This window comes from Doryrhamphus excisus, linkage group LG15 (genome assembly GCF_037039965.1).
Source record: "Doryrhamphus excisus strain RoL-2023G ecotype Guam linkage group LG15, RoL_Dexc_Guam_v1.1, whole genome shotgun sequence".
NCBI classification, from domain to species: Eukaryota; Metazoa; Chordata; class Actinopteri; order Syngnathiformes; family Syngnathidae; genus Doryrhamphus; species Doryrhamphus excisus.
Genome location: NC_136371.1, coordinates 1,249,806 through 1,271,850, shown reverse-complemented (window position 1 = coordinate 1,271,850; position 22,045 = coordinate 1,249,806). Strand labels below are relative to the sequence as shown.

The following is a 22,045-nucleotide window of genomic DNA, read 5'->3' as shown; positions in this document are numbered from 1 at the left end:
CACTTTAGTGGCCCTAAACGCTCCATCTTCGGCTCCTGGGCCAAAGTTTGTACAGCACCGATGCACTGCACTTTATATTAATCTATGTCGGAGTTCACTGGTTGATTAATTTACATTTTTGTCCACCCGAGGCCATCTCTGTGTGGAGTTTGCATGTTCTCCCCGTGCATGCGTGGGTTTTCTCCGGGTACTCCGATTTCCTCCCACATTCCAAAAACATGCTAGGTTAATTGGCCACTCCAAATTGTCCATAGGTATGAATGTGAGTGTGAATGGTTGTTTGTCTATATGTGCCCTGTGATTGGCTGGCCACCAGTCCAGGGTGTCCCGAAGACAGCTGGGATAGGCTCCAGCATGCCCCACGACCCTCGTGAGGATAAGCAGTAGAAAGTAAATGAATGAATAAGTACTTTTGTTTGTTGTGTTTCATTTATTTGTGTTTGTCTTTCATGTTCCTAACCACCCAAATTACAGCACGCAGTGTTTGTTTCTTTTAAAAAATACATTTGTATAACCCAGCTGGTCGAGACAGACGGCCACCCCACAGAGCCTGGGTTCTGTTCAAGGTTTCTTCCCCAGAGGGAGTTTTTCCTTGTCTCCTTTGCCAAGTGCTTGCTCATGTGGGGTTCAGATGGTTTCTCTGTCTTTATGAGGAGCGTGATCATAGACCGACCTCGCGTATAAAGTGCCTTGAGAAATTTTGCTGTGATTTGGCGTTATACAAATAAAGTTTTATTGTATATTCAGTAATAAAGTAACTAGTTAACTATTTCACCTGGTCTTTTATATTCATTTTCCAGACTTGCCTGTGTTGTGATGCCTGGAACAGGGCTCGGGGTGTTTTAGCTGGAGCAGACCTAACCCCACAAGCGGGCATGAGGTCCAGCACAGAGTCCCCTTCCATATATTAAAGAAAGTCTAGCAAAAGAAAACAAAACACCAGGTTGAATAGATTAGAATAAAATACACAGCAATGTTATTTACTGTAGACACTAACTTTTAACATCAGACTTTCTACCTCCAAGCCCTTTTTTGTCTCCTTTTCTATTCTGTCACTGTAGTGCTCGTACATATTGCCACCTAGTGTCCAGACTAAGACACCACATTTCCCCTTAATGGGCACCTAAGATGCTTTATCTGCTTTTCTCACCTATAAATAAATGTATATAAACCTCTCATACATACTTGAAGTGTGAGTACTAAGAGAGGACTGATCTCTGCTCAGCGTGAAACGTCTCTTAAGTTCTCGGATGAGTGTGTCAGAACAGCTCCTAGTCCAAAATCAGACACATCCACAGTGACAACTGTGGGTGATTCCAGATTGAAGAGTGAAAGTGAATGTTTGTTAACAGTTTCAAAGCTCTTTAGCGCCTCTGATGTGTCTGTTCCATGTTGAAGTGTTCTTAGAGGCTCAACGTCATCAAGGGAACACTGGCCACCCTTTAGACCAGGGGTGGGCAAACTTTTTGACTCACGGGCCGCATTGATATGACAAAATTTACAGGGGGGGCAGATATATACTATATATTCTACACCTAACAGTCCACCTGGTATTATTGTATCTAAAATATGTCATGCAAAAAATATAAAATTGTCATGCAATCTGCTATTATTATTTATTATTTTATATTTATATTTAAATATTTTAAAAATAATAAAATATTATAATAATTACAATAAAATTAAAATAATAATTATTATATTATTATTATGTAAAATATGCAAATATAACAATAATATTATATATGATTAATATAATAATTAGCATTAATATAATAATTATAGCCCTGTGATTGGCTGGCGACCAGTCCAGGGTGTACCCCGCCTCTCGCCCAAAGACAGCTGGGATAGGCTCCAGCACCCCCGCGACCCTCGTGAGGAAAAGCAGTAGAAAAAAAATGAATGAATAATAATTATAATAATCATAATAGTTGTAATTATTATAATAATCTAATAATAATAATTATTATTATTATTATTATGTGCTTGTGTCCCTTTTTTCAGGAGCACTTTGTAAACAACAGACCATGTCAAAAAACGAAATTGATAAAACCATCAAAAGGTTGGCTCAGGCCATGATGCCAGGTTGTATGTTGAGTTTAAATGAAATACTTTGGAAAGATTGGGCGGGCCGTATTCAAACACTTGGCGGGCCGGATGTGGCCCCCGGGCCGTAGTTTGCCCACCCCTGCTTTAGACCTTCGAGGATGATTGACATCTTCTGCTGGAATCAGCTCGGAATGACACTCTTAAAGCGGAACAAGCCATCATGAGTGATGAATGTAGTTAAGCTTTTGTCTATGTTTGTGTAGCGGCATCTGATAAAAAATATGCGCTCTGGAGGTCTGATCTGGAAAACAGCATTGCTGCTGAATGAGTTGTAGCAGAAAGTAGCACAAATCTACCTCTGACTCAATCGGCTTATTAGATGACTCAATTGGCTCTGTTACATCCTGGTCTACACGTTTTGGCATTTCTTTAAATACTGCTTCTCTGACTGAGAAAGGTCATCTATGCTGTTTCTGTTTTGTTGTACTGGCTTAACATCTGGCCGTATTTTAACTCTGCACCAATCCCTTTCCATATCCTAGTTTGTCTGTCACTACCTTTGCGATACAACAGTAGCATGAGTCATTTTTAGTTGGGATAACTCAAATATCTTTCACTTGCGTTTAAGAGAGTAGAATAGGTCCCTGCCGAGGACAGCTGACCCGGATTCATTCATTCATTGCAACATAAATTTACATGGTAGTATTTACATCTGCAAATGCCACATTAGCTTCCAAACAACCCTTTACAGGGTTATATTATAGCATTAATCTTTGATCTTATCATCTTATCATTTTGCAGAATCTGCACCTATTTGTGCTTCCTATCTATAAAGCGTTCTGTGCTGGTTATTGTGTGTAGCTGCTTTATAGGAGTCCACAAATCAATAAAAACAGCCAAAAAATTAGCATAATATTTCCCCTTTAAATAGGACCTATTAAAGCACACAGACCCAAGAACAGTAGCAGGTATGAATGTGAGTGTGAATGGTTGTTTGTCTATATGTGCCCTGTGATTGGCTGGCGACCAGTCCAGGGTGTACCCTGCCTTTCGCCTGAAGACAGCTGGGATAGGCTCCAGCACCCCCGCGACTAGAAAATGAATGAATGTTGTACTTCTGCTTTGCCATAAATATGAAAAATACAAGAAGGATTTCCTGACCTTCACACCGCCACCGCTGAACAGTGTGTTATGTGGGGTGTAGCTAATATGCTTGGCGCAGGATGAGGGTGGCATATAACACATCATGGTAGGTAGTAAGCCACCCCAAGGCAGCCACGTAACCGTTGCAAACAGTTGCATTAAGGAATGGAATGCGTATGGGCGTATAACTTTGTACCAGGCACAGATCAGCCCAAAAAGCCATAAAGAAGACAAAAAACAGATGACACGGAAGGATCACGTGATAAATGTTATGAGGTGGTGTCACAAAGGATAAGAACAAAGACCGCCGGATAGGTTTGGGTATCAGGTTTCAAGCATCAATCATAGTAACCAGGACCAAAATTGCGATTCTCCCGGGATTGTTACAATTTTTCAATTTAGATTCCTAGTGTTCCAATTCCAATCTACTTAGAACAATGCTACTTGAAGGACTTTGACCATTTTTTGTTAATTTAAATACATCATCACACAAGTACACAAAGTTTTATTGTCTGAATAATGTACAGGAAAACTAAGGGAAATTTGAATATGCAACACAGGGAAGTTTAGTTAATCAGATGCATCGGCGATGCCTTCACTTTCCCGTACATCATTTCACCTCAGTACACCACCGAGCAGCTGTGTTGACATGGTGACTTTCCAGGAAATTTGGGTCTCATATGTCGGCCTGGATATTTTAACACACAATAATTTACATTCAAGAGTCATTACTGGCAACAGAAATAGATTAGCAAATAAACATTGTAACATGTCAAATTAACAGAGCCATAACTGATTCCAAACTAGCAGCTCAAAGCCACATGACAATTTGCATTCCACTGAGATGAGGCACAGTCAAAGCAAATAAAGTGAAAACATGCAGTGGTCATGGCTGTGAGGAAAACACTTTCTTTTCAAAGGACCTTTCGATGCTTCACTCACTAGTCATGCCACATGTTGTCCTCAAACTGCAGGAATGTCAACCTATTTTGGATGATGTGCGTTCCTTTTGGGCCTACCCCTTTCAGCAACATCCGGTTCTCATCCGGATCGAGATGGCAGGGCATAGTAGCGGGGTATCCACAGGAATGTTCATTGTGTGCTTACAATTCCACTCATATTTATATATCTATGTACCGATAAAGAAAGGTTAGGCTAAGCTGAAATGCAATTTTACAACATCTTCATCTTTCGGATTTATATACACAGTCTTAACATTATTCAACAAATGGTGTCCAAATTCCAGTCCTGACTCTGGGCACCCACAGGAGACCCGTCCCTGAGGTTCTCACAGCCCAAAATGGTTTAAATGGCTCTAACAAGTTTATTCTCTAAGCAACTGGATGCCGGTGCAGAGACCTGAGTACTGGACTAATATGATATTTTCTGGTTCTAGTCTCCAGCAGTCTGCCGGCCTCTGTGACGCATAGATCTCGAGAGTCATCTGGTGACGTAGGTCAGTGACTCGCGTAGCGGTTAATTTGTTCCAGACCCAACTGTGACAAATATATTTCCGCAAAGTAGGATTCCTTTTTTATTAATGGAATATTTTTGTAGTTAGAGCATAGAGAACCTGTTTATGACATTCTAAAAATGTTTTGGTCATGGTTTTATTTTATTTGAACATGCATCACATTACAATTGAATGCATCACATAATCAGTTCCCAGTTCCACATGTCCAAAAGGAGTAGAAAGAAGCAAAGCTTATTAAATCCTACCCCTCCATCTGGTACTTTTATAATCAGTAACTGTTACATTTGTTCACTTCCTGCTTTCCTAATATAGTTTAAGGTTTAAAAAAATAAAATTTTGTTTTATTTTTATTTTTTTTTTTTTTTTTTTTGTCCCATAGGGAAGTACTCAGTGATATGAGCATCCAATGCCATAATGGGTACCATAGTAAGTGTCAATATAGTGATATATATAGCACATCATGACTGGTTCAAGACTCTTCATTCTTGTATTTAGCAAATTTATTTTATTTATTAATTTATTTTATTAATTTTTATTAATTTTTATTAATTTTTTGGGTGTTTTTAAACATTTTTTAAATTTTTTTATTTTTTGTCCCATACCAAAAGTACTGGGTGATATGAGCATCCAATGCCATAATGGGTACCATAGTGCGTGTCAATATAGTGATATATATAGCACATCATGACTGGTTCAAGACTCTTCATCCTTGTATTTAGCAAACATCAACTGCTTGTATTGTTTCTTGAATTGGCTCATCGTTGTGCATTGTTTGATTTCCTTACTCAATCCATTCCATAGATTGATTCCACATACTGAAATGCTATGGCTTTTTAACGTAGTCCTAGCATAGAAGTGTTTCAAATGTACTTCTTCCCTGAGATCATATTTCTACTCTCTTGTAGAGAAGTATTCGATGACATTTTTAGCTAATTGCTTATTTTTAGCCTTATGCATTATTTTTAACTGTTTGAAGATGAACTATATCAGCAAGTTGAAGTATTTGTGATTTTAGAAATAAGGAGTTAGTATGTTCTCTGTAGGCGGCATTATGAATTATCCTTACTGACCTTTTTTGCAGTACATTTAGTGAGTGAAGATTGCTTTTATAGTTATTTTATAGTTATTTTTATTTTAACATGTACGTTATCCTTTCCAGCAGGAGGCTGGATAACATCTGTCTTAACCGGTGTTCTACACAAGGTCTTTGAGTGTGATACATTTCTTTGCTGTACGCAAGTTAAGATCTATAAATGTTCTTTCCCCTTTAGAAATGTTAGGTTTCTCAGAGCCCCGAATACCCAATAAAAATTGTAAAGGGTTATAAAATTGTTTTCCCAACAGTGAGCCTGATCTCCTGCCAGAATATTTTGATTTCCTTACATTGCTTTACATGTCTGTTGTGTTTGCATTGTATCTATTTTGTTCAATTTGCGTTACATACATACGCATTAGCCACTTATAATGTATTAATTTAACATTAACCTTAAGTGCCCCACAGAAAAGGAAGACATACAGGCTTATATCATGAAGACATGAAAGCAAATACACAGAGACTTGTCACATAAAACAGACACTTTTCCTCCCAAGATAAGGAATAATAAATCAGTCAAATCGCTATCACCACCAGGTTACCTCCGGTTGACCGGGGTCATTAAGTGACCCTCTTCACCTCAGAGCGGAGACAGTAGAAGATATACAGTATATATGAGGACTGTTGGGCTCTTTAGAATAAACGTAAGAATAGAAAAATGTCACGATGTGGGAGTTAGCCTCCGTGACAGTTCATTTAGTTTCCTTTCATGCCTTAGTTCCTGGTTCATGCCCTTATTTTGTATTCACTTCCTGTGTTGCGCTGTTGCGTTTTCTGTTGCTTGGCACTTAACTCCCCCGCACCTGTTTCCCATTTCAGTGACGTCAATTTAGTTCAGGATCATTGTCGTTTTTGAGTTCATGGTGCTGCTGTATGTGTTCCATCAACAAAGATGTCTTAATTGTGTCTGTCACTGGAACATGATGTGGACTGATGCATGTTCGCCTTCACTTTTTATGTTGCTACTTTCTTACTCTCCTGTCGCAAAAGAAGGCGGATATTCTGTCATGACGTAAGGATAAACATGAGACCACGTGACACAACCAGGAAGTGTGAGGAAAGCTGGTTCGCGGCTGGAGGAGGAGCCTCCAAACGCGTGTCCTTCGTAGACCGGATATGTTTCTTGCCTGGCGGAAGCAGACCCCGGATTCAAACACAGCCTTCTTCAGCGGAACCAAAACGTGAGCATCCTGTTTCACGTCGGAAGTAAATACATGCCATACAATTGAACGCAACAGGGAGCTGGAGCAGCTGACAGCAATGCTTGTTATTTTCGCCATTGGCATGTAATGTCACATAATTACACTTTTATCTATTTGAATTTGGCAGTTTTTGTGCTAACATGTTTACTAAAGCGTTTCGTGTTAAATCAAACACCGTAATGAAGACATCGGACAGGTGAGTCACACCAGTCATTTGTTTTTTTGCTAACTGTTATGTTAGCATTTAGTCTACAGAGAGAACCAACAAAAATGTAACAACACCGACTCGCTCTTGACAATTTTTATTTTGCGAAAGTAGCTCTTAGAAGAAAAGAGTTATAGACCCCTGGTTTACACTGTAAATACATTTGGAATACTTACAGCCGTTTGAAAATGTTTTCTAAATATTAGCAAAACTACACAAATACCTTCAACCAGAATCCAGACCTGATTGGTAGCTATAGGAAGCGTTTATTTCTGCAAAATATTGATTTTTCATTTTCTGTTGGGGTGCCCAAATTTAGACACCTCCCTACTTTCGTTTAGATATATATTGCATACTTTCTATCAATCATATAAACTTCATTTCACTTCTGATCTATCACTGTGTTCGTCTGCTATATGATATATTTACCTGAAATTGCTGATCCCAACAACCAGGGCTTTATAAAGGAAAAAGAGTAAATACTAAAATATTGTTCAACAAAAATGACACTATTTGTCTGTTTTATCTGTCTAGGAGAAAGCTCAAGGCTGACGTATCGGCAGCCTTTCCTTCCCTGACTTCTGATGAATTAACTCAGCTGATCCCCAACAAAGAAGTATTGAATGTTGTGAAGATTTATGCACACAAAGGAGAGTCTGTGGCATTATATGTTCTTCAGAAAAATCCACTGTTCTTTGAATTAGAGAAACAACTTTATCCTACAGGTGATTCAATAAGGAATTAATCCCATAAATATGATGTAATGAATACAATTTTGATGATATATAGAAGTTTGCCATTATACTGTATCTATTTGTATGTGTATTTTCAATGCACAAGGTAACACAATTTAAATGTGAATTGTTGTGTTTTTCAAGTCTATATGCTTTGGCGCTTCCCCACTGTCCTTCCCACGTTCAGCACATGGCCTCCTGTACTTGACAAGATGATTGGAGGAGCTGGTATGCTTCATTTTGAACACTTCAACACTTTTTCTCCTTTTTTCATAAGCTGAACACAAAGATCTAAAACTTCTTTGATGTACACAATAGGCCTATCTCAAATAGTGTTCACAAATCTCTGTAAATATGTGTCTGTGATTGTTCATAATTCATCCACCTCACAGGTTTGACATATCAAAATGTTGATTAGCTGGCATGATCATTGCACAGGTGTGCCTTTTGTTGCCGCACATTACTCAGCCCTTTGTATTGAGTTGTGGACTCCTAAAGAGCAGCTACACACAATAACTAGCACAGAAAGCTTTCTAGTTCTTCCAGCATTTACACCTATTCAGATGTATTCCTTTAGATTTTGTGGTACAGAGCGTTTTGAGCCATCCCAAACTTCTTTCGGGGCTCACTTCCAAATGCGTAAACCTCATTATATGAAACTTTGGCATCGTTTAACACAAGAATACAACATTCTATCTCCATTTATTGGTCAGAAAAGTGTAAAAAGCATAACTGGTCTTCTTTAGGTAAAATTATGGTATGTTACAGATAGTCTCTGAATAACTTTGTGTCCATAGATCTCATGCTTCCAGGTGTGGTGGTGCCTTCTAACGGTCTCCCAGACCTAAAACAGGGGGACTGCTGTGCTGTTACAGTTGTCAATAACAGGTACCAAGTCTTGAAAATTAAAAAAAAAAAAGTTATTTTCTTAGACCCCTTTTAGTTCTTGGCATAACCCATCGTGATGATTCCAGAGCTCCAGTTGCAGTTGGCACAGCTGCAGTTTCCAGCGCAGACATGCTCAGTTTGGGCATGAAAGGGAAAGGAGTATGTGTTTTGCACACATACATGGATCATCTCTGGTGAGTGACTTTATTTTCTACTTGCCACATTTTTTTTTATGTAGGAATAGTTTAGCCCTTGTGCAGCCTGAGGGTGAATGAGCTAGGCTATATTTTCTTGGATTTGTGTTTCCCGCCAAAACGGTCTGTTTTAATTAATTTCACCCACAGCCGTCTCCACTGTGATTGGTCACATGCCAAAGTATTTTAAGCTAAAACCAGCCAAAAACTCTACCAAGCCAAACTTGGAAGATCTGGAGGATTACATTGATGGGTCAAAGACTCACATCCAAAGATATTGCCACTTGGCACTGAAATCAGGGACATCCTCAACCCCATTGATAAGGCCGATTTTCTTGGACGACTGCCTCGTTCTCGTCGCGGTGCTCCATAAAGAATTCCCGGCCGTCCTTTTAATGTCTAGATTTAAATCAAAAACAGATTGTTTCCTTAGTCGCAGAGAAAGCAGCGACTCTGTGAGTCGGTGAAGTCCCTCACCAACCGAGGTTTGCAACTCTTCCAATGCGCCACAATCCATTTCATGTTCAGGGACCCTGCAAAACCATTCCAAATCCTTCTGATGCCATTTAATTCAGTGTAGTGTCAAAATCTGTACATCCACCTGCATGTGTTTTTGTAATTCTCATTAATTTCTAAATATCTGTTTATGTCTTATCTAGGGCCTTTGGAGAAAAATCCAATCCCCCCACTATACCAGAGAGTGAACAACCTGTTGTATACGGTGAAGAATATCCGCCTGATGAGCGAGAAGAAGAAGAGGAGGAGGATGGCAAACAGATTGTAGAGCAAAAGCAACAACAAATCAAGTCGGATGAAGATCAAACCTGCTCTGATGTGGCTAAGCTGAGCTTGGCCGAACAGGATGAAGAGGAGAGAGAAAAAACAAATGAGGAAGTGGAAGATAACCCAGATGATCAGAAGTCACCACAAGGTAACAGATTCAGTCAATTCAGTCGTTTGGTTGATCTCTCCAAAGAATATGACCGTAATATATCTACTATCGGCACTGTATTAAAACAAAAGGAAGCCTTAAAGGGCCTCTCTGTTATTTCAAAGACAAATGTTTTCAGAGAAACATGTGAATCCACTGGGATGTCCCTTCCTGCCACCCGGAACACAGTAAAGCTCCAAAATGTGCTCGTAGCGAGCAGACGCATTACAGCCATGCGCTTCTGTGTACTCTGCACTTCAAGCTCATTAAACTCCCAAACATTGCATAGAAACACACCCACAAGTGTTGCTCATATGAAAGTCACATATGTCCGCCATTTTGTTGGTGTATATTTGTCTCTATGGCGTGTTAAATTCAACAATGTTGCTTGCCGCAATCTTGCAACTTTGGCGTTAATGGTTTAATATGTAGTCATGTGGGCTACATTTTCACCGATAATTGATTCATTTGTGATAGGGTTGCAGATATCGACTATTTTAGTAATCGAAAATTCAACGGACATTTTTGTTTGTTTAAAGAGCAGTAACAAATTGACAAGGAACATGTTAACATTTCACTAAATAACAAATGACCAGTTGGTTTAATTGTTTATATAATCAAGGTTTTATTTCTAGGCTCCAGCATACCCGTAATCCTAGTGAGGATAAGTGGATGGGTTTTATTTTTTAAATTGACATAGTGTTATGTTGACATAGTGGTTATTTCCAGGGCTATATACTATAATGTATACAATGGTGTGAACTTTCACAATATGCTTAAGATCTTCAGACACTGTGGTTTTTGCACCGCAGGTCATCTTCTTTTAATGGGATACAACTTCAGAGAAGACAGATTCTATCAAATTCACTACTAATTGATTGCAGACCTATTTTGTGTGCACATGATTGTGATTTGTTGATGAAACTAGATAATAGTATTTTCTGATGTGATGTAAGGGGAAAAGAATGTGACTTTGGTTATAATTTCATTTTCCAGAGGACATGGACTCCCTGTTTCTACAGTGTTTCCTCTGTGCTCTCAAAAGCAAAGTGAAGAAATCAGAGCTCCCTCTGCTGACAAGCACATTTCTCCGCAACCACATGTTTTCATGCTGGTAAAGAATTACTCATTATTCCCACCATTGTTGAAGAGGAATTCAGTTATTCTAACGTTGTTTTTTTTTTTTCCAGCCCGAGCGGAAAAAAACTAGATATTAAAAAATCCAGTTATAAAAAGGTATACCACAATGTGACGGGTTGCACATGATTTATTTTAGAATACATTGGAATTCAACTTGCATTTATAGGAGCAATCTTCCAACAGCTGTCCAAGTTTCTGCAGGTCATGCAGCAGCAGCACAGCCTGGTGCGGGTGAAAGAGCTGGCCAAGGGTGTGGACAGCATTGTAGAGGTGGACTGGAGAAACCCAGAGTGAGCTTGGCTTTAAATAAAAGTTTACAGATATCAGCATTCACACTGAACAATATTTAACCTTTTGATGTATTCTCTTTTTTTGTGTGTCACTTACAGACTCCGCTCCTTCTGTGTGCCGAAGGAGACAGAGGTTGAAGCAATTTCACTACCGAGTGGAGGAGGAGAAACGATGTATCGTGCTCCTGAGATCACCATTTTATACTCTGTGTCCACCCGACTGGAGCCTCTTTTTCAAGACGCAAACAAAAGGTGTGGGAGGGGGTGGTTATACATCACCTTGACTCTTGATGCATCCACATCGTTCATTCAGATAGCAGGCAGTAATGGCACGGTGAGCAGAAGCTTGTAAGTTAGCTCGGATCCAGATGTTTTGGATTTCCTTATTGAATGAGACCCTGACTCAGATGGTTGCTGCCCTTTGGCTGACCTTAACCTACGACGTCTTTTTGAAAGTGGTTGGATAAAATTACTCAATCGCTCAACTCCTCTGCGTAATGCATGTTTTGAAATGATCATTAATTTATTTTCCCCAGCTGAATAACTCCTGACATTACACAGTGGTCTTCAAAGGGGAGAGAGAGGGCGGGCTGCTTATGATCGTGAACACATTTTCTTATTAACCCCTTTAGGCGCCAGAATTTTAGTATTCTGTTTTGATATTACTTTTTCAAAAGGCTACAGCTTAAAAATGTTTACACATAAATGCGTACTCTAAATGAGATAAATCACCTGTATAAAAATGGACATACATCACAATCATGATTCCCCATCTTCTCTGATATTACCACAGTAGACGTTCTCTGATGTTTCCTGCAGGAAAGGTGTGGTACTGCAGCCTGCTGAGGTGAGAAGTATTGTCACCGACTATGTGAAGATGAATGACTTGGTGGATGAAAACAATAAGAAGTGAGTCAAATTTTGGATTTGATGTGAAATCAATGCATTATTTTAAACATGCCCATTCCCTCAATACTTTTTACAATGGAACCTCGGTTAGTGTATGCCCTGGTTAGCATATTTTTTGGTTTATTTTACACAGACATTTTGCCTCGGTTTCGAATACATTTCCTGGTTAGCGTACTAAATGGCACGCCCTGTTGCTTTATTAATACACCAACGGTCTTTGTAAAGTATTTTTATCACAAAATGTTCTAATGGGGAAAAAGTCGAGTTAGAGTAGATTTCCGTTTGAGTCGGACCTTCTGGAATGGATCAATGACACTAACTGAGGTTCCCTGGTAATTCATTTGAAAAACTTAATTGATTAAGGATTACTTTGACACCTATTTGCAGTATTGCACAAATAGCCTGGAGTGATTGAACCCTTAGCTCTAGTCCATGAAATTGTTTATCTGGCCTGCAAACATAAGGCAAAGGAATTAATGTTATTGATAAACAATACTAAATGTTAGAAGACAAGAACAGGCAAAGTGGTGAAGTGTCACTGACATTTACTTGCCAACGCCATGTGATGCTGATGCTGTTCTAATCATCTAAAACACTAAAATGTGACTCTAAAGTGTCACGGTCCTTTTTCCCCAAGTTTTGAAAATCTGTGGCACAAAATTGATTATGATTGGTCGGATATATCAAACAGATTTTACCATGAAAGCCGAACAAGTTAGCATTTCCCTGCCATCCAGTTAAGTGACGCTTGAGTGTAAAAAAAAAAAAAAAAAAAAAAAGTGGTAATTTGTTTTGTTTGTTTCTCCCAAACAGTTATGTGAGCATCAACCCAACACTATGTGACTGTTTGCTTGAAAAAGCAGAATACCAGGATATAGTCTCTTTTAAGTGGGATGACCTTTTCAGCAGGTAACTACACATTTTCTATCACTACAACATGATAATAATGATAATAATGTTATGCCACCTTGAGTAGCTATGCATTAGCCCCGCCCTCAGACTTGAAATTAATTCAAGCAGTTTCAACACCCAAGTTTGTAAAAATAATTATAGAGCAAAATAAATAAGTAAATACTACTTAAATAAATAAGTAAATATTTTTTTGATATTCATTCAATCATGAAACAAATGATAAAAAAAAGACTCGCCTTTCTTTTTTTTATAGGACGCTGGAGAGAATGCAGCAGTGCTATCAGATAGTGTTTCCTGGACAGAAACCCGTCGTCAAGAAGGGCCACATTGAGCCCATAGACATCACTGTGGTTTCTCGAGGTGGCAATAAAAAGGTTCTATCTTTGTACATCTGTATAATACTTTTAAAATAGAAATACTAACACACACACATATATGTATGTATATGTAAATATATATATATATATATATATATATGTATATTAGGGTGCATCAAATTTGAATGGGAAATTTTAAATTCATAATATCAATTTGGCTGGCATTCCATTTTTTTCTAATGAACATAAAAATGTCTTTTGCAAAGTTTTGAGGAAATCCATTGAGATTTAGGGGTGCTATCTCACACATAAACTTTTGTAAAATTTCAGAAAATGTGCAATTTCTAATCTAATTGCCAAAATATTGACCTGCAAATGTTGAGTACAATGAACGTCTATACAGCATCATTTTCTATAGGCTTATCAAAGGGGGCCCAGACCAAAGACCAAGCTGCGACTGCTAGTCTGAAAGGAACCAGCATCTTAGGAGAGCTGGTGGGTTGTGCTGCACAGTGCCTAAAATAATAAATGGACATGTGTATATCACATTATGTAGGACTACAGTACTACTCTCAATAAATATGAGGCATCAGCAATACTGTCTACTCTATATTACTGTTGTTGATGTTATGCTTGCTCAGCTATTAGCTAACTGTCATTAGCAAACAGTAGCTAGCTAATGTTAACTACAGTAGAGGCAATGAGCACTAAATACCTATAAATATGACTACAAATCATTCAAATTACAAAGACAAAACCACAAATTTGCTAGTAATATGTAATAGGAGTATAAATACCAACAAAAACATAAAGATCACCTCTGTGTTCTTGAGCTGCAGTCTTTGCTGACCTCAAATCTCCATGGCGACCATTGAACTGTTCACCACTTTATTCCACAAAAACAGATGTATGGTGGCACCCCTAAATAATCATGTATTGGCAAAATATTTTGTATGTGTTGTTTCTAAATATATTGGAACACTTTTAGTACCCAGCCATAATATAAGCCAATAATTGTGTGTTTTTTGATGCACCCTAATGTATATATGTGTGTGTGTGTGTTAGAAAACCTTGAATGGGGAGTGATAGTATGGAGCAATTATGAGCATTGTTATTGTTTTTATGTTTGCTTTAATTTGATAGTGTATTGGCCTTTTCTAGTTGTTGAAACCATTGCCAGTTACCATAAATGAGACATTAACACATACAGGTCTTTTTTTTCACTTTGTGTTTGCCTTTTCAAGGATGAATGCCAACTCATTAAATTTAACAACTCTCCATTATGTTATGGAGATAGGTTTATGGAGGCTTTAATGGTTTCCATGTGCTCCATATAGGTGACTCTGATAAAGAACCTGGAAGTATACGGTTTGGATCCTCCTGCTGTGGCCACTGCATTGCAGCACAAAGTTCAAGCCAGCTCTGTCCTGCAGCCTGTTCCTGGGTCTAAAAACAACGTCCTTGTCCAGATTCAAGGCAATCAGATTCAACAAGTCGGCCGTTTGCTGCTCGGTTTGGAACCTTCTCCCATTGTTGTTTATATCTTTTGAAATTGTATTGTTCTTCTCAGTAAACATTCTCTCATCTTTCATTTCAGATCATTATCAAATTCCTCGCAAGTACATCCAAGGGTTAGACAAAGCTGCTAAAGGTGGAAAGAAGAAGTAGCATATCATCGGTATACCTTTTACTTTCTGCATAGCTTACACAGCTGCTCTGCTATAATGTAAGTGATGATTGCTTGTGACACCACGCCACTGATAAATCAAGCTGCTCAGTGTTTGACCTGTTGGAATAAATGTGCCGCTGTTGTCTGTCAAAATGGCCAGCTGAAGAAAAAATGATCTGATATGACATGAAAAATATATTCTCAAATGTTTATGCATTGAGAGCTGCCATCTTAACGTAAACAGTAAAGATAGCATCTATAGCTATTTGGCTTCCAGGATGTCAACACCCAATTTGATCCAAATGTGTTTTCAGATTGAAAAGCTTTTCAGATAATCTTTTTGCCATTATGTGAGTGTTTCTGAAATGGGTCTGAAATAATTCATCACCAAGGTAATATAATGTTGCGGGTGTAAAGTTTCAGCCAGTTCAGTCTGAGACTGATAAATAAAGAAAGTAGGGGGAAAGCAGCATGTGGAGAGACGTACTCCTAACGTCATTACTGGACACCGTGTTTAAACGTTGCACATCATGGTGTTAGGCCAACAGGGCAGTTTATTCAACATTTTCAAACCATTTATTCCCATGTGGACTCACTTTGCAAGATTTGCAGACTGTGTGCACAGGAATTAAAAATGACTGATCTGCTTCTCCTCTCGTCCCAATCTTTGCACTTTTGGAATTTCGATGTTAAAACTCTTCCCGCAATAACTTGACTTTAAATTCTTGAAAAAATTAAGATGAATTAATTAACTTTATGGTCTTATGCCTGGATTTTTAAGATCCCGGACTAGTATGACCGACATTATATGTTGTCTATTTCTCAAACAGGCATACAGTATAGTTGTATTCATCCTACATGAGTAATACACGATAGTTACAGCACAGAAAAGTTGCTTTGTTGATGTCATATGACATTAAGCTCCCCTCCTGATTAGCTGTTGCTCCTTTGAGGCAAGAGATGAACAGATGACTCCAACAACACACGGAAATGCAACGTTCACCAATATTATTCAGGTTACTGATTGATTTAACACAGCGGTAAGATGCCTGTATCTATAACAAAAGTTTTCGGTTCACTTGTAGCTTCCAGTTATGTCGGCTCTGGTCCGTGCCCTGAACTCCACAACAGAAATGATCTGCATTCTTTCAGTGGAGCAGAGCAGTGATAGTAATCTGCCACTGAAACTGCTTGTGCTGTGAGAAGATGCTACTTTAAACATTGGATGATGCTGGTTGTCCATAATGGCCATTTTCAGGTGCTGAATCCAGAAAAATTGCCTTGAAAACATGCCGTCTGGACACTGCTCACCCATTAATTGCTCGAATAGACGGTCCGAAATACCAGTATAGTCATTTTTTTTAAATTCCCCAGAAACCAAGACAGGTATGTAGCTTTATTACACTGGTTGTTATAAATAAGCAGGACTTGGAGAAGACTTAAAGGGTGTATTTTATGGGTCTCCCACGCAATATATCTAAGCTAGCTCTTAAAGGAATGGTTTAGATTTTTTTTTTTTTTACATGAAATTGTGTGACATCCCCATCAGCAGTGTAGTCCATCAACGGTGACTTACCCCGCACTTGGTCTCGTGAAGCCAGTTTTGGTGATGATAAACATAGTTCGGGTTAGTTATCGGGGATACTTAAGTAAAGAGTTTTTGGCTTCCCAAAACAATATGCGTTCGAAAAAGTAATACATTTGCATGGTTAAAAATGCAATAAAATTTTTTATTTAATTAGCCGTTTTTGTTTTTTTTTACCCCAGAAATACTACATGTTTTGTTTGTATTATGTTTTGTTTGGAGTACACGAGTGTACATTGAAGTCAAAACACAAGCTGTGACCCACAGACAACCGTACTACAAAACTTCTGTGAAAATATGTTTTCAACGTCAACAGAGTAGCCACATACATGTTTCTGATAATCAAAAAGTCCAGTGTCATATTTTTTTCACAAGCATATGGTATATATTTTGGAGTAGGATCATACTTGCCAGGATCCGTCGGTCAATCACAGCTTTTGTCTTGACTCAATTTTAAAGGGGACCAAAGGCATAACTGTATTTTCTGCTAAAACAATGGGATTCTTGTCAGCGATACCATAGTTTGGCATTTGTCCTACTACACAGGACACAAAATTGAAGACACACACTGGACAGGAAACCTGCCTTGTTCTCCAAATAATTATCAGGACAGGATTTCATGTCTTTGAACAGAGGATCATGGAATAGTTTACATTCGGGCTCTTCAAGCAATCTGGTTCTACTTATAATTGTCAACAGCCATTTAGTCAGTGTGTACATTTGTACTGCTGCGCCAATAGCACTGAAAGTAAATTTGACTGCCATTTACTGAGTGGTGAAGAGGTTATACAAGGTTTTAATGCGCTCATTAGGAAACTTTGTTTTTTCAACATTCCAGAAATCTGTACTTGGTTCTCTGTTTAACAAAGGACAAGTGAACTCATTATTTCTCTTGCTTTTCCTGGTAGTCCTTATTCAGTATTTCAAGGGCAAGTTTATTCATAGAGCACCATTTATACGCAAGATAATTCAAAGTGTTTTACAGAAAAGAAGGATAAAAATAATTCCATAACAACATAAAATAATTAAGAGTGAAGATAACTAAAATACTTTTATCTGTCAATTAATAGAAGTGTTTTCTGCCATTGCCGATGTTGAGGATCGTCACACATCTTCTGGAAGACTGTTCCAGATTTTGCCGGCATAAAACTGAAACCCAGCTTCACCCAGTCCTGACTCTGGGCACCCGCAGGAGACTCGTCCCTGAGGTTCTCACAGCCCGAAATGGTTTATATGGCTCTAACAAGTTTATTCTCTAAGCAACAGGATGTCGGTGCAGAGACCTGAGTACTGGACTAATATGATATTTTCTGGTTCTAGTCAAGACTCGAGTAGTCTCCAGCAGTCTGCCGGCCTCTGTGACGCATAGATCTTGAGAGTCATCTGGTGACGTAAGTCAGTGACACTCTCGTAGCGTGTCGTCTACATAGTTGTGGTAGGCCCATCTACATTTACAGTATCTCAAAAGTGAATCAGGTATTTTCTTGTTTATAGCGGTTAATTTGTTCCAGACCCAACTGTGACAAATATATTTCCGCAAAGTTGGATTCCTTTTTTATTAATGGAATATTTTTGTACTTAGAGCATAGAGAAACTGTTTATGACATTCTAAAAATGTTTTGGTAACTGTAATGGTTTTATTTCATTTGAACATGCATCAGATTACAATTGAATGCATCCCATAATCAGTTCCCAGTTCCACATGTCCAAAAGGAGTAGGAAGAAGCAAAGCTTATTAAATCCTACCCCTCCATCTGGTACTTTTACAATCGGTAACTGTTACATTTGTTCACTTCCTGCTTTCCTAATATAGTTTAAGTTTTTTTTGTAATTTTTAATTATTGTTGTTGTCACATACCGAAGTACTGGGTGATATGAGCATCCAATGCCATAATGGGTACCATAGTAAGTGTCAATATAGTGATATATATAGCACATCATGACTGGTTCAAGACTCTTCATCCTTGTATTTAGCAAACATCAACTGCTTGTATTGTTTCTTGAATTGGCTCATCGTTGTGCATTGTTTGATTTCCTTACTCAATCCATTCCATAGTTTGATTCCACATACTGAAATGCTATGGCTGGCATAACGTAGTCCTAGCATAGAAGTGTTTCAAATGTACTTCTTCCCTGAGATCATATTTCTCAAGTATTGCATGACATTTTAGCTAATTGGTTATTTTTAGCCTTATGCATTATTTTTAACAGTTTGAAGATGAACTATATCAGCAAGTTTAAGTATTTGTGATTTTAGTTTTAACCGTTATCTGAGCCTTCTCGACATGAAATAACACCCATATAGTAAGTTACCTTTATATTCCCTATATACCCTGCTATAGGGAATGAAGGAAACAAAAGTTCTAACATGTACTGTGACATTGTGAAGTAGAGTATCATCACCTCCCTTGGTAAAATGTGCCAAATAGTATTTTTCCAATATGATAATGATCCCACACACACTCCCATGTGAGCAAGTATGTCTCCAGAGCTGAACCAGCTCACATACAAGTCGACAAATCTTTGTCGCCATCTATTGGCTACAGACTGAAACTGCAACGCTTTGACAGCTGTCCGATTAGTAAATTGTACCTACTCGAAACTGGTAAAATAATAATACAACATAAAGTGATCAAAACGGGTCTGCACAGTTAAGTTACCAAGTAACTTTAGATATAAACCAAAATAGAGACGAGCTGAAGAAAACCAAATGAAGTGGCGTTCAACTTTCCCGCTGAGCTCCTCCATTGGGGCTGCCGGTTGCTGTCTTGGGAGAGGGCGGGTCGCTGTGTGCGACTGGCCAATCACAGAGCGAGAAGAGTGAATACATAATGAGCATTTTCTTTATACACGAATACGGATAATAACGAAAATGTACTCGTTCCGTACTCCTATCCGGCTCATCCCTACCAATTAGACAATGCCCATGCAACATTTATGTTTATTTAAACTGTTTTAAATAAAGGCAAATAGTTCCAACACGCAGCTTTAAGTGAAGTCAGTCTTCGGCCAGGCAATGTCATCATGCTGAGAGGATTTGACTGCTAAAAAGGATTACACCATTTCACATCCTGATCGAAACTGCTTAACCACTTTGATTAGAGACCAAAAATATAATATCATATTTTCAGCATTTTTACACTGTGATTATGTTACCACAGAACATATTGGAGAAGATCTGAGGCACAGTAATAAACTACTGCATAACTTGTTAAAAGCTCTATTAATAGCCTTAATATCATTTTTTGACCAGTCTTGTGGTTTTGAACAATTACTATTATGGGGGCTATTATGCTTTTTCCACTTTTCTGACCTATAAATGTTGTAATTTTGTGTTAAACAATGCCAAAGTGTCAGATTATGAGGTTTGCACATATGGAAGTGAGCCCTAAAAGAAGTATGTATGGCTCAAAACGCTCGGTTTTGCTCTCCATTCTCCATCGTGACCTTTAGCCATCACTGACATTTAACTCATGCAGTCCTGTTTGTCACTGTTGTTGTCATAGGGATTGTTGTTGCTGCTGTTTTTGTCTCTCTCTGGATGTTGAGGGACTGTCTAGGCCGACACATCTTTTCAACATTGGGTGGAGGTCGGGAACAGTACCTCTGGATTGGCAAACCGGGTGGCGTGGGGAGTGTTTCGGGAGTATGGGATTGGTGGTGTATTACTACATGCCATTCGGTCCTTGTACAACCGGAGCAGGAGCCTGGTTCACATTGCCAGCACCCTTTGTCTTGTTGATAATTTTCATGGACAGAATTGCTATGCGCATCTAAGGTGTCAAGGGAGTCCAGTCCCAAGATCTCATCTCTCTCTACTGTTTGTGGACGATATGGTTCTAATGGCCTCTTTGGGCTGTGACCTTCAGTGTTTACTGTGACTCTTTGTGTGAATCTTCTTAGATGAGTTCAGCACCTCAAAATCCGAGGCCATGGTTATCAGTTGAAGTTCAAGTATTTCAGGGTCTTATTCACAAGTGAGAGAAGTTTGGCACATGAGATCGATAGGCGGATTGGAGCAGCGTCTTCACTAATACGGTCGCTGTATCGGACTGTCGTGATGAAGAGAGAGTTTAGCCGGAAGGCAAAGGTCTCAATTTACCAGTCGATCTATGTGATCTATCTAGGACACGCTGGAGGGATTATGTCACGCAGCTGGTCTGGGAACGCCTTGGTGTCCTCCGAGTAGAGCTGGAGCAGGTGGCCGGGGACTTGGAAGTCTGGGCTTCCCGACTGAGATCCCTACTGCCCCCACGATCCCAATCAGGATCAAAAGAACAAAGTACAAAGGAGTGACCAGTTGTAAAATTGCTGACATTTGAAAATATTTTTAAAATCGAACAGTAGTACTTTTTAGATAAACATTTTTAGAAGACAAAAGCATGCCCTTATTTTTATTATTAACTGTCTGACTTCCTCCTACAAAGCCCATGTGGTAACGCTAGTCATGCAAAATAATTGTGACTAAAAAGCTTGCTGGACACAAAGTCCATTGTTTTTAGGAGGTTTTTAAATACTTTTTTTCCACTGTTGCAACGGCAACCATATTTTCAGCAATGTAAGAGGAACTCATGTTGGGACATGTTTGTATATTTGTATATACGCTTTTTGAGTGTTAAGTGGGCATGAGTAAAATATCTGTAAATATAATCATATTTAAAAAAACTTCAATCAAACACCTTTGCAGTCAATGACTGGCCAAAGTCTGGTCTTCACTGCAGCCATCCACATTTGAAAAAATTACAACTTCATTTATTTATTTTTTGGTTTCTAATATTACAATTTATATATGTATGTATATATATATAATTAAAAATAATTTAATCTTTATGGTACAAAATGATAATTTTTGTTAAATATTTTTTTATATTTTAATATTTTTATATATGTAATATTATGACATAATTCTCATAAATTATGATTTTTTTTCTTAATTTATTTATTTTGGGAGAAATTACTGCTGCATATTGTAAATTTTATTTTTTGAATGTGCCGAGGAGCAATTAAAAAACAGCCACGGGCCACGAATGGCCCCCAGGCTGCACTTTGGACACCCCTAAAATAGCCCAAGCTTTTCACTTACTGAGAACTAAAGTGTAGACAGCAAGACCCACAAACGATCAGCAAGTGAAGATGGCTGCAGATGATTCCCATTTAAATTGGTAGGGGGCAATGCACTCCTTACTGTCTGTTGGAGTCAGTTTAGGACTTTTTTTGTACCAGCACCAAATCAAACGCCTCTTTTTGAGGTGCGACAAATATTAAACATCTGAACAGCAGGTGATGTGTTTGATCAAGAAACAGAAAAGG

General features: G+C 38.5%; 1 protein-coding gene across 2 annotated transcripts; it reads left to right on the top strand.

Annotated features, from left to right (window-relative positions):
• The first annotated feature begins 6,791 nt into the window (after positions 1–6,791).
• Positions 6,792–16,853, top strand: eif2d (eukaryotic translation initiation factor 2D). Of its 2 annotated transcripts, none has more exons than XR_013629866.1 (15): positions 6,792–7,157; positions 7,701–7,891; positions 8,045–8,128; positions 8,698–8,788; positions 8,875–8,982; positions 9,642–9,913; positions 10,910–11,027; positions 11,104–11,149; positions 11,237–11,343; positions 11,443–11,595; positions 12,163–12,252; positions 13,066–13,161; positions 13,418–13,524; positions 14,819–14,993; positions 15,079–16,853. XR_013629866.1 is itself a non-coding variant. In XM_058052004.2 (15 exons), the coding sequence occupies exons 1-15, from the start codon at positions 7,102–7,104 to the stop codon at positions 15,147–15,149; spliced, it is 1,779 nt and encodes a 592-aa protein (XP_057907987.2). In that variant the 5' UTR covers positions 6,802–7,101; the 3' UTR covers positions 15,150–16,853. The 2 variants fall into 2 exon arrangements, 1 of the variants encoding a protein (XP_057907987.2); XM_058052004.2 differs by having other exon boundaries at positions 6,802–7,157; positions 13,418–13,538.
• Positions 16,854–22,045: the final 5,192 nt, after the last annotated feature.

What these genes read in the sequence shown, in the direction of transcription:
- eif2d (XM_058052004.2), top strand. Translation starts at nt 7,102, where the DNA reads ATGTTTACTAAAGCGTTTCGTGTTAAATCAAACACCGTAATGAAGACA. An exon ending in GTTACAGTTGTCAATAACAG is followed by an intron (nt 8,789 to 8,874) that starts GTACCAAGTCTT and finishes TGATGATTCCAG; the next exon opens with AGCTCCAGTTGCAGTTGGCA. An exon ending in ACATACATGGATCATCTCTG is followed by an intron (nt 8,983 to 9,641) that starts GTGAGTGACTTT and finishes TGTCTTATCTAG; the next exon opens with GGCCTTTGGAGAAAAATCCA.